The sequence below is a fragment of the Nycticebus coucang genome, chromosome 11 (genome assembly GCF_027406575.1).
Source record: "Nycticebus coucang isolate mNycCou1 chromosome 11, mNycCou1.pri, whole genome shotgun sequence".
In the NCBI taxonomy this organism is placed as follows: domain Eukaryota; kingdom Metazoa; phylum Chordata; class Mammalia; order Primates; family Lorisidae; genus Nycticebus; species Nycticebus coucang.
Window position 1 is genome coordinate 99,715,275 of NC_069790.1, and position 12,482 is coordinate 99,727,756.

Genomic DNA, 12,482 nt, shown 5'->3' on the forward strand with positions numbered 1-12,482 from the left:
GGCTGGATGTGTTTGTGGGTTTCTGCTTTGAGGGATGGCTGGGGCTGGACAGACTTTCTTCAGGGAGGATCTGCACCTAGAGAGATGAGAGCCCTGTGCAGGAGAGGGTGTTGTGAGGCCCTGCTGCTGGCTGAAGAAGGTAATTTCCTCTTTGGAAATCCCAAACTATGGGCATGTGGAGGGGGAGGAAGGTGGTGCTGGGCGTCCCAGTTCAAGGTTATCAGACCCTTATGCATGTTTATTAACATTTTCATGAACTTTACCACGAACTAGTCCTTAGCCAGCTGTCTACCAGGACCTGAATCCAGGCTCCTAAGAACACAGACATTCCCATTGATGACTATAAGATTTCTGTTTCATTTCTCAGGGTCATGTTCTATCTTTGTGAAAAGCTACTTCCCCGGGCGGTGCCTGTGGCTCAGTGAGTAGGGCGCCGGTCCCATATGCCGGAGGTGGCGGGTTCAAACCCAGCCCTGGCCAAAAACCACAAAAAAAAAAAAAAAAAAGAAAAGCTACTTCCCAGAGAGTCACCAGGGTCTTCAAGGGGCTGCTCCTAGGACCCTCACCTATCTCAGACACAAGGCGAGACTCCTTGGTCTTGTGTGAAGGTTCCTGGGATCTGAGGCACATCCCAAACCTGCCTGTATTCCACTTCAGGTGATTCCTACTGTTTTCCCATCTAAGCTTTCCCAAGAAGGTCAGACCTTTCTCCTCTGAAAATATTTTATTGATAAATTAACTCTGAAAGCATTCCCTTCCCACCAAAATGCTGTGAAGTCTCCTAGATGGTCTATGGGCCCCTGTAGGGCAGGGAGTCTCACTCTCACAGGAGTGGGATTCCTGGGTGTGGCAGAGGTGAGTAAGGGGCCTGAGGACAGCCCCTCTCACTCAGCACCAGAGTGGGGAGTGGTGGTCAGGAGTACAGCACCTTGGAGCTTTATTGCTGGTGAATGCCAAGGTGAGTAGGACCCCTGCCAGCCTAGAATTGCAGCTGAGCGCATCAGTGCCCAGGGCTCCAAAGCAGGTGGTGCTGACTCCCAATCTAAAGAGCCTGGTTGCTGACCCACCCACCCTGGATGGGGAAGGAAACGGGAAGAGGTATCTGAGCCAGACAGGATTGGAGAAGGGGTTACAGTGTGCAGGTCTGGGGCAGAACAGGCGCCAGAAAGGGGCATATGGCCCATCACAGCGAGTCGGCTGCCTCTTCACAGGTCTATGGTGTCGCTGCCCATGCTCAGCTCGTCGATCTGTCGGCAGGCGTCCAGAAATTGCTCCTGCAGCAAGGCCTCCTCAGCCTGCAGCTCAGGAGCTGGCTCTGGGGAGTCGTGCGAGGGTGGGGACAGGGCCTGGTAGGATCCTGAGGCGGGAAGGCTGGGGCTACTTCCTGAGGGCCGCGTGGGACTGAGGACGCGGACCAGAGGGCAGCGCGGGGGTCTGTCGGGGCTGGAGCAGAGCAGCATGGACGAGCTGTCCCGTGAGAGTCCGCACAGCGAGCCAGATGAGGCGCTGCTGCCTGCAGGCCAAGCCCCGGGGGAGGGGAGCTCCAGGGGCGCCGGGGAGCCAGGGGCCTCCTCCGACTTCTCACTGGGCCCGGCCCCTGTCTTCGTCCCCAGCGAGGCAGTGCGGTAGAGTCCGAGCCCAGGCAGAGCGTCCCCAAAGGCAGGGCCCCGGAAGAGGCCAGGCGCCAGCAGGGCCTCGCTGCAGAGGGCCTCCTCGATGCTGCGCCTCAGGTTGATTGGGGAGGGAGGGCGGAAGTCCACGGTGTAATCGCTGCAGGGGGAGGAGGCTGGGGATGGGGCGGGGTTCGCCACCGCCGCTCCTTCGAACCCGCCGTAGCCCTGTAGTAGGAGATCCGGGCCTGGCCCTGCTACGGCGCACAGCTGCAGCAGCTCCGCGTCGCCACGCGCGATGGCACTGCCCAGGGGCTCCTTGTCTGGAGGCCCGGAGACCCAGCCTCCGGGCAGCAGCGGGGCCGCATGGCCTGGGGACAAGCGGAAGAGCTTGGCCCAGCAGCGCGGCGGCACGCGGGGACTACATAGCGCGGGGTAGAGGCCCAGCAGCGCCAACGGCAACGCGACGCCCACCTCGCCCAGGCGCAGGCCTAGTTGGAATGCCCACCAGGGCCAGGGCCCTTCCAGGCCAGGTTGGCCGCCGTAGCCCAGGGCGTGCAGCACCTCATAGCCCTGCAGGGCTCCGCTCAGCAACCCGAAGGTGCCGGCCACTGGGGCCGTGCGCGCCGCGCGCCGCCAGGACGCCCGCGGGGCAAAGGGGCTGCGCGCCTGCGGGAGAGGGGTGGCTCCCTTGAAGCCAGACCCTCCCAGGGGCGCTCCGGCCCGCCGCCGCCGGCCCCGCCAGCAGGAGAGCGCCAGCAGGAGCCCCGAAAGAAGGGCGGCGAGGAAGGCGTGCAGCCCGCGCGAGGCGAGCCTCAGAGGCCGCAGCGGGCGGTGCGCGGCGCTGCCGAGGGCGGCGGCGGCTGCCAGCCCAAGCCCCAGGAACAGCAGCGCAGCCAGGCCGGCGGGGCACCGCGGGGGACGCGGCCGGGCCAGTAGCATGCAGGCCAACCCCAGGCCGGCCGCCAGGCAGGGCAGCGGAAGGTCCTGCAGCAGCAACCAGGCGAGCGTCGGCAGTCGCTCCCTGTGCCCATAAGCGTCGTAGAAGAGCGGGAAGGCCCGCGAGGTCCCGGCCGAGAGCAGCAGCAGGTCCAGCAGCGCCAGGCAGGGGGCGCCGGGCGGGCAGCGCCAGGGTAACAGGGCCAGAGCGAGCAGCGCCACCAGGGCCACCAGGCCGAAGAGCGCGCCTACCCCATACACATGGGCCTCCCAGGCAAGCCCCCAGCGAGCCCTGGCCTCTGCCCAGTCGGCCTCCAGCGTCAGGAAGAAGAGGGGCAGCGAGGCTGCAGGAGGATGCCCCTCGTGTTCAGGCAATCCGCTCTTGCTGCAGGACTCAGGCCCACACTCTGGCTGTACTGATGGGCTCCCAAGGCTGACAGGAGAGGGGTCATCCGAGCCAGAGGTGGAGTTGGTGGGGTCTGTGGGCAAAGAACGTTTGGCTGAGACAGTTATACAGCCCTTCCCTTGCTGGCCCCACAGCCAATATCCTGAGTGCCAAAGAATTCCTCAAAGTATCCAGGACGTACTTATCTTAGAAGAGACTCATCAGACCACTTGTCGCCTCACTGCCCCACCCAAACTCCTCACCCTGAAGTTTCCACTCTAGTTCTCCCCCTTTTCTCTTGATTCTCACCCCACAGTCCTCCCACCCTAGCTCAAAATTTTGTTCACTTGTGATTCTACTAAAAGAGTTTTTCTTAAGATGTGGCAGAACTTTCAACTGGACGGAACTTTGGATGCCACCTCCAATTCAATCCCCCCACCAGAAAGGAAGTTTTATGAGAACAAGGATTATTGTTTGCTTTGTTCACTTCCAAATCTCCATGCCTAAAATGGTTTCTATCGCTTAGTTTGCATACAGCAGATAATCATTGAATAAATGAGCCCTCTTGTTGGCAGATGAAGATAATGAGGCTCTGCTGACAGGCAAAATTACTTGCCCAAGGTCACATATTAGCAAGCAGCAACTAGAATGCAGATCTAAAGATTCTAAAACCTCTTCACAGTACTAGTTTGCTTATCTCTTGTTCTTCATCCCTGACTCTCACCTCCACCCCCAACTTGATGCCAGGAGGAGCTAGTTTTCCAGGCCCTTTTTCAATTGCTCCTCTCGTCCCTGGCTTCAGGAAAAACTGATGCACTTGTGTGCACACACACAGCAGGGGGAGAGGTAAGAACATCAGTTCCTCATTCACTGGCCTTCCTGCCTGCTGCACTCCAACTCTTGGCTTATCAGTGGCTGTGGTCCCCATCTTGACTCATCAAAAAGCCAAGTCTAACTGCCTTAATGTATATGCCCCTTTGCCCTCCCCCACCTTTTACAGAAAGTGACATTAAGACGGACTCACCTGAGTCTGAGAAATTGTCCTTGAATTGTTCCAGGGAGGAACAATTGAGATCATAGTAGATAAAACACCACCTGAGCAAGTAGGTATCTAGGGTGCTCTGGGATTTGCTAATTCAGGCCACCAGCCCCACCCTCCAACATCTTCCCACATCCCTTGGGGAAAGAGAAGTCAGCTAAGAGAGGGGCAGGAGTAAGTTCCCTAAATTCTATTTTCCTAGAGCAAGAGAGGAGTTAGATTTAGACCAGCGGTTCTCAACCTGTGGGTCATGACCCCTTTGGGAGTCGAACAACCCTTTCACAGGGGTCACCTAAGACCATTCTGCATATCAGATATTTACATTATGATTCATAACAGTAGCAAAATTACAGTTATGAAGTAGCCATGAAAATAATTTTATGATTGAGGGTCACCACAACATGAGGAACTGTATTAAAGGGTAGCAGCATTAGGAAGGTTGAGAACCACTGCTTTAGACCCAAGGATTCTTCCTGTGGTTAGGCAGCAAGGGAAGATCCTGGAAGCTGAACCTCTCCCAGATATTCATTGAATAAATGAGCCCTACACCCACCTAGCAGTCTTAGCAGGACTGCAGCTACAGGAGAGGATGGGGACAATAGATAGAAGTGGAATGTGTGAGAAGGGTGTCCTTCCGATCAGACTTCTGCCCCAAGTGCCTGGCCATACCCCACCATATCCCAGATGGACAATACAGGAAGAGCCCAGGAGCACCCCCACCCCCAGGCAGGACCAGCCCGTGCTGGGGACATGCAAACACAGCAATTCTGAGAACAAGAAAGGAGTGAGGGGGCCAGACAGTGGCTCCAAGGAGAAGGGAAGGGAGGATGAAATGGACAACCCGAGAGGGAAGAGAGGAAGCAGCTAAAAAATCACATACATAGTCACTGCCACCTGCAAATGGCAGCATGTGACGGCTCCCTTCCACCGCATGCCTCAAATCCAAAGGAGTGAGAGCACCTGCTGCCTAAGGCAGTATGAGGATAAATGAGATGATGCAGGTAAAACTCTCTGGGAGTGCCCGGTACATAATAATTCTTCAGTATATGATTGCTGTCGGTGTCATTGTTAGTGGCTAATGTTCATCACTGATCAGTCCTCAGTTTGTGTGTGTGTGACTGTAACCACTTTTGGCCTCAAACTAATACTTGATTTAACAACTAAAGGCTGTGGTCCATTTTAAAAGCCCTTGGCACATCCTAAACTTGCTTAGAAAGACAATGATTAGTCATATGAATAATATAAACACATTGTCTCACTTTATGAACTCTGCTTAAATAATGCCATTCTGATGGCCTAACCACCCCCTGAACATGAGTTAAGATGCCAGGCCTCAATTAAATGAGAAACCACTCAGCTGGGAACAGAGAGCTTGCTGGTCAAGGATGGCATCTGTCTGGCACTAGGAGGCTCAAACACACACTCTCCCTTCCTCCTCATTCCCTGGCCCCTGCCCAACCCACTTCTGCAAAGGGAATGAATTTGCTTGGTCTTTTTTGACCTCTGTGGGCTCTGCTGAGAGGCAGGAAGACCCTGTCTGGGAGCCTAGAGTCTGCCCCAACCAGTCGCTCCTTACCCATCCACTTTGCTCACTGTCTAGACAAGTGCAGCTCTCAGAGGTCAGTTCCACTTTACCTTCTTCCATCTTCACTTCTCACCCATGAACCACAGAAAACCCCATCTCTTATCTATGTCCCCAAGCACTAGGGCAACTAGAAAAAATTTCAACATAGGAATCCAGAAAAGGAATAAAAACCAGAAAATAGGCAAAGTACAGAGACAGCTCAAATGTTAGAGAAGGAGTTCTGAAATAGGGTCACTGATCCTTAGGGTCAGACCATGTGTGCTCTGTTCCAGGTGAGGCGTGGTGACAGGTGGGAGAAAACCCAGATGCTGCCTTTGAATGGCTCACTTGACCTCACCTCCTGTCTCCCCTTGGAAACTTCCCCAGAAAAAGCCTTTATTTTCCCACTCAAAGAACCTAGATGACAGTGATCTCTGGTCCTCTCTTTCCAAGGTCCTCTCCTGGGCAGGCCTCCTCTATAGGAGGTCCTACTTTGGTACTGTACCCCCTCTTAACTCAGGGTAAGGGAGAACATGGGATATCAATGTGCATAAGTGGTGAGGCAGGACCTAGCAGGAAAGGGGCAACTCCACTCAGAGAAAGATCAGGCCTGATTATCCCCCAGATGTCTAGATCAAAGGGCCAAGAGTCACATCACTCTGGATGCTGCGGCCCATTCAGTAGCCTGGCCCTAACCTTCTCCCCCATCCCCACCTCCAGGATCACGGAAGATTGATACTCTTTGTAGGGGTGACACTCAAAATATTTAACAGGGATAGTACAGATGCCAGCCAATCAGAACAGCCAGGGTGGTCAGGGAGTAAAGGGGAACACTCAGGGGACTAAGGGAAGTGGGTACAGATCGACTGGTATGAAAGTCCTTCAATAGGCTATGACCTGTGCAACTATTTTGATGTATATATGACTGAATATAAGCTGTGTCCAACTAAGGTAAAGGACACCTAATGAAAGGAAGGCCCAGGAGTCAAAGGTTAACTGCACCTCGGTTAGAAGTGCTAGGCACAGTGGCACACACCTATGATCCCAGCTACTGAGGGGACTGCGACAGGAGGATCACTTGAGCTCAGGAGTTTGAGACCAGTCTGGGCAACATAGTGAGACCCCTGTCTCAAAAAGAAAGAAAGAAAGAAAAAAAGGGAGATGGAGAGAAAAAGAGAGAGATCCTAGAGGAGACAGAGACACTTTATTGTCCCATAATCGCCTACCCCATACATGCATGCTGCTGGCATGAGCAAAGCTACTGGCCTTCTCTCCAGGAGGCCTATAGTCCTCCTTGGCTTATCAGCCAGTGAGAGGCTGGGTTCCTGCAGCCAGCAGTGAGGATGATGGGTGAGGGTGGGGCCATCAGCCTGCCCAGCTATGTTACCTCTGATACTGTCCAGACTCATTAAACCTGCCTGGCCAGTGCTGTCACTGAGGCTGACAGACTGCCAGCCAACATCCTTTCCCTGAGGCACAGAGCCTGCCTCCTACCCCACAGTGGATCTTGCCACTGTTGCACACTGGGCTGGACAGAGTGGGGAGGGATGGCAGGCCCCTCACCCACTCTCTGAGGGAGGGCAGTGACTACAGCCGGAGTGAGCCAGAGAATCAGATGCTGGGTGAAGTCTGGAGCTGGAAGAAGCTGAGGGGACCACTGGTTCCCACTGCTGAACCTAGTGTGGGGTAGCTGAGAAGCTTCACAATCACAGTAAACCCTCTGCAGAGCAAAGTCTCTGTCTATGGCTCCCTTGGCCTCAGCTACCAGAACCTCTCCTGGAGCACCTGTGTCCTCTCCCTGTGGGCTATGTGTTGTCCCACCCTCACCTGGGGCCTGGGGCATATGTCTGAGAGGTAAGGTCTGGAAGTGTATTTGGGGTGCAGCAGGGGAAAGAGGTAAGGTCTGGAAGTGTATTTGGGGTGCAGCAGGGGAAAGAAGCAAGGTTTATAGCTACCATAAAATTAGTCTCTATTATACTTCATGCCTAGCATCATGCCAAGAGCTTATACTATCTGGAAGCTTAATAATAACTCAGCAAAGTAAGTACTGTTATTAAATATATGATATGTGAGAAATGCGAGCTATGTGAGAAAATTTAGCTTCAGAGAGGTTAAATAACTTGTCCAAGGTCACTCAGCTGGGAGGTACATGAGTTGAGATTCAAAGCCAGGTCTCAGGGTTCCAGAGCCTGTGGTCTTTCCTCTGCATCACTGGCTTATCTGTGTGCATGTTCTGAAAGGCGACTTTGAATGAAGGTGGCACCTGTCTGCTCAATCACTCCTCCTCAATGTCTCCCAGGGAGGTGCCCAGCTCTGCCCACATTTGACAACATGTCATGTCAGATCAGACAGCAAAGGAGAGAGCCCTCACATGGGGGTGAGTGTGGGGAGGCAGGTCAGCCAGCTGGAGTGGAGGGCAGGGCTAGCAGCAAGGCTGTGGGAATCAGGAAGGAATTCCTGTGTCTGTCCGCCCTGATACTTCTGTCTACATCCTGCTCTGCCTGTGGCTGCAAAACTCTCAGAGGACCATTACTTAATTCTGTTTGGGACTTTCCCCGGAAACACTTGTTCTCAGACCATTAATATATATCTCCATGTGATGATGAAGGGATTGGTGATTATTATGATGGTAGTGAAATAAGAGGGTCTCAGAATACTGATGAGCAACTAACATGTTGTAAAGTGCTCAATAATAATTGGAAAGTTCAAATGAACTGGACACTTACCTAGTGATGTTGTTGCAATCAAGGCAGAATTTGGGGAAGCAGCTGTGTCTAGCAGGCTTGAGCTGGAAAGCTTCCTCTCCAGGGGGCTCAGGGGTGGGGACAGAGTGGTGACAAAGGACCCTGCCAAAGGAGCACAGGGGGCTCAAGTGCCACCTTACCAGCTGGCCTTGGCCTCCGGGGTTTTGGAGAAAATCCTGCTCTTCCCCAGAGCTGGCCCCAAGGAAGCCACTGTCCCAGGAATTGTAGCCATGTGCTAAGCTTATGTACACCATGAGCTAAGCTACAGGGACCACATTGGACACAGAATATGGCAGAAAGAATCCTTCCAATGGAGGGATTGCTGGTTAGGCCCTGAGCACAGTGTGGCATGTAAAGGTTTTCCATGATTGTTTGTTGCAATGAAAAAACATTCACCTGGAGAAGGTGAAACTCCAGACGCAGAGGTTGGAGATGTAGCTTCACCTGGGGTGTTCAGACCTGAGAAGTTCCGTAGTGGGGACAGTGTAGTGCCAAAGAATGCTGCAAAAGAAGCCCAGGTTGAAGCTGCCTTCTACCTGCCATGGTGCCCAGTAGGGACTCCTTGGGATGTGGGTACTCACCAAAGGGTCCCAGGCGCCCAGCAATCTCTGCTAGGCTGGCCCGCAGGCTGGGCAGCAGGGGCAGTGTCCGATGCCCAAGTGTTGGGGCTGCTCCTGCTCTCAGTGCCATGTCAAACTTCAGCTCCAGCTCACTCTGGTGAGGCCTAGGAGCACTGGATGCAGGTGCTGTGGCCACCAAAGCAGTGTCCCAGATCACAGTGCCCGTCCTTGGCTGATAGGGGGCAGTGGGCCCGTTGGTTAGCCCAGAGAGGGGGGATGTGGACTCTGGAGGCAGGGGCAAGGCCCAGGGTGTAGAGCTGCCTTCGGCGGAACCCCACTCTGGGGGAGAGTTCCTAGCAGAGCCCACCAGCAGTCCCCAAAGGGGGTCAGTCCTCAGCCCACTGGCCACCTCTTCCCCAGCCTCCTGGCCTGGCCCAAGAGAGAGAGACTGGGTCTCTGTGACAGGGCTTCCCCAGACAGCCGCAGGTCCCCGAAGATGGAATTTAAAGTTAAGTCCCAGGTTGAGAGAGAGCATAGAGTCCTCACTCTGAGGTGGTGGGGTCAAAGTGGTGAGAGGGACACCTGGAACAGAGGATGCAGGCTGGGGGCCCACAGGAACAGCAAGCAAGACCCAGCAGAACAGCCCCAGCCCCAGACAGCCATGCCCTGCCATGGCCCCACCTGGCCGTGGGTGCCCTTGGTGGGCAGTGGGCTCAGTTGTTCAGCGCCTTTTGAGCACGAAGGTCCTAGAAAGAGGAGAGGTCCTGTGAGCCCTGGCTGCTGCCTCCCTCTTCCCTTTCCCAGGATGGGATGCCCCAGAGAGAGGCTTCTGATCACAGAGAAGCAGGTGGTAGGGGCAGGATGCAATGTTCTGCCCAAGGAGAAAGACATGATGGCTCTTTTTGCAGAGTCCTTCCTGTACCTTCAGGCTCCAGCACAAATTCTTGCCTTGCAGTTTCTCCCCTCAACCTGCTGGTGGTGGGACTGGGGTCTGACTACAGCCAGTGGCCTTCATCCTTAACTGACAGCAGAGGGGATGGACTTGGGTCCCCAGATGAAGATTCCTTCCCTCCATCACTCCCTCTGCTTCCCTGAGCCTTCCCTCCTCCCTCAAATATTTACTGGGGCTACTGTGAGACACACACCCTTCTAGGCACACAGCTCTGAATAAGCAAGCCCTCCCCACTCCCACCTCCATCCCCAATCTCAGGTGCTGGCCCTCCCTCTCAGACCCCTGGGAGTACAGGGCCGCAGGAGGGCGAAGCCCAGCCTAGAGTGATCTGGTCTAGCCTGGAAGGCAGCCAAGGTTCCCACCAGAGAAGCAGGGTTCCCAATAAGGCAGAAGCACCCTCCCCTCTTTCCTGGGGGCTGGCCTGCTCCCTTCCCCAGGGCCCTACCAGTATTTGGGGGGAGGGGTAGCTTGGTTGATCCGTGCTTTCCTAGGGGAGAAGGCCAGGCAAGCACTCTGGCAAGGGCCAGCTGCAGTACCTCCCACTCCTCCCCAGAATTCTCCCCTCCACCTGCACACATCTGGTGGAGGAAGGGAGGGTGAGCTAGGGACACACGTGCACCCGACACCCTTACATCACACACAAAGCCACACCTAGCACCCGTGGTACACTCAGCCATTCACACTCAGTACACTCCTGCCCCTGCACACACAAGCACTCCATCCTGCTGAGCCCCCTCCCTCCTACGTGGGTTCTGACCCAAGCTGTGAGAGCTCCCAACCTCTCTCTCTCTCACACGCACACACGCGCACACACACACACAGCATATACTGTACAGAGAGGAGCACACCCCCTACACACGCATTGACACACCGTAGAAGCACACCCCACACATCGTTGCCCCATGCCCCTACACACCCACCACCCCTTGCAGGCACACATGCACCCACACACACGCACACACGCCCGGGACCGGCCAACCTGCTCCTCTCTCTCGCTCCCGCAGGCAGGTCTCTTCCGCCAAGTCCCCAGAGAAGGGGCGGTCGCGGCGGCCCAGGCGCCCAGCTGGGCAACGCTCCGTAGCGTTTCTCCCGATCTCTCTGGGGCGCCCAGCGCCCTGACTGGAGATCCGGAGCCCGACTTCCCCACGCCCCCTCGGCCCGTTGGGCGACCGCAGCTCCACCGACCCGCTGCCCCCGGCCCAGCGCCCGTCCGCGGCGCTCTCACCAGGCGGGCAGCCGGGCTTGGGGCTCCGCGCTCCCTCCCGCTGCGCCGCCTCCTGGCTCCGAGCCTCGCTCCCCGGCGTTGCAGCCCGCGCCGGGGCTCCGCGGCGGCGGCTCTGACGGCCCGCCCTCCCTCGCTGCTCCCGCGCCCTCCCTTCCTCTCCCCCTCCTCCTCCTCCTCCCACCCAGCCCGCCGCCCGCCGTACGCCCCACACCGGGCAGCAAGGCCGGCACACAGCCGCGCCGAGGCGCAGCAGCCCGGGGCCGGTGGCCCCCACGCGCGCTCATTCACCCAGCGCTGCCAATCAGCCGCGGCGGGCGCCGCGCCCTCAGCCCGGCGAGGACAGCCAGGCACTCCCCGGGCAGCCCAGCACACACATCCACACGCATGCCTTAACCAGAAAACACACTGGCAGGTCAGAGCGCGCGAGCACACACACACACACACACACACACACACACACACACACCCCTACACACACGCACACAAACTCAGCCTGTCCCAGGATGGCACCCCAGGCAATAAGAGCCGCTCCGTTTGTTAATCCTCCACCATAAATAGAAGTGTAATAGGCACTTCTACATTCCTTATCTCATTAGTACTCACTACAGCCCTGTGTGTGTCCCCATTTTGCAGACAGGTAAATGAAGACTCAGAAAATTCATTGAATTTGCCCATGATTGCACAGCTTGGCGGAGACTTGAACCCACTCTCTCACCCGCCCTCTCTGCCACCTGGTGGTTTTCACCAGTTGTATGGCCACACTGGGGTGCCTCCAACAGGTCACGGGTGAATTGCCGTATGTCAATCCCCGTGTAACATTTCTTTTCGCTAAAAGTATCTTTCACAAATACTGTTTCCAAAACGTCCGCCAGGAAAAATGGTTGAGTTAAACTGCTTGAGTGAGGTGGATTGCAATTTGTTTCTAGTAAGAGGTGAGAGTACAGCAAAATCACAGGAGTGTGCAGCCTCCCCAGAAAATAAGACAGATGGGACAAAAGCTGACTCGCGTTGAAGATGACCAATACAACAGAGATGTTACTGTGGATACTGCACCGGCTCTGTTAGGCTGTAATCATGACTGACTTAAGTAGAACTAATTCACTTGTGTGCTTTTAAGTCTCTAAATCACTTCGTGTTTTCTCCCCGAAATGCTAATGATTTTAAAGTATCAGGAGAGTGAATATTAAATACCTGAGGCTCCCTGCACCATTTAAACTAAAGTTTTCCCTAAATATCCATACATCTAACCATGTGCCAGGCACCATGGTAGATGCTCTATGTGAGTCTCCTCATTTATTCCTCATCACAAACCTTGGAGAGAAAAAAACAAATTATTGTCACCATGTAATAACTCTGGATGACCCTGAACCCCCTTTCTATGTATGCCCCTCCTTCTGCTTTTGGAGGTAAAGAGGAGCATTGCTTAAAGAGTGACTGAGGGCAAGTTCAGTCTTAGTTGTCTTA

At 55.2% G+C, this 12,482-nt stretch overlaps 1 protein-coding gene across 5 annotated transcripts; it reads right to left on the minus strand.

Moving 5' to 3' along the window:
- Positions 1-709: 709 nt before the first annotated feature.
- On the minus strand, positions 710-11,152 carry PRRT4 (proline rich transmembrane protein 4). 5 transcript variants are annotated; one of them, XM_053553962.1, is made up of 5 exons: positions 11,019-11,152; positions 8,863-9,587; positions 8,678-8,782; positions 8,264-8,383; positions 710-3,028 (listed from the first exon to the last, which is right to left on the minus strand). In XM_053553962.1, exons 2-5 carry the CDS (start codon positions 9,512-9,514, stop codon positions 1,206-1,208), a joined length of 2,700 nt encoding a protein of 899 aa, XP_053409937.1. In that variant the 5' UTR covers positions 9,515-9,587; positions 11,019-11,152; the 3' UTR covers positions 710-1,205. The 5 variants fall into 5 exon arrangements, with proteins under 5 accessions (XP_053409937.1, XP_053409938.1, XP_053409941.1 ...); XM_053553963.1 differs by having other exon boundaries at positions 10,773-11,112; XM_053553966.1 differs by lacking the exon at positions 11,019-11,152 and having other exon boundaries at positions 729-3,028; positions 8,863-9,073; positions 9,523-9,967.
- Between the last annotated feature and the right edge of the window lie 1,330 nt (positions 11,153-12,482).

Excerpts from the sequence above, each read along its gene's own strand:
- PRRT4 (XM_053553962.1), bottom strand. The coding sequence starts at position 9,514 with ATGGCAGGGCATGGCTGTCTGGGGCTGGGGCTGTTCTGCTGGGTCTTG. Across the intron at positions 8,783-8,862 it reads TGGGCGCCTGGGACCCTTTG|CATTCTTTGGCACTACACTG; the intron begins GTGAGTACCCAC and ends CTTCTTTTGCAG. Across the intron at positions 8,384-8,677 it reads TGGAGTTTCACCTTCTCCAG|GGTCCTTTGTCACCACTCTG; the intron begins GTGAATGTTTTT and ends CTCCTTTGGCAG.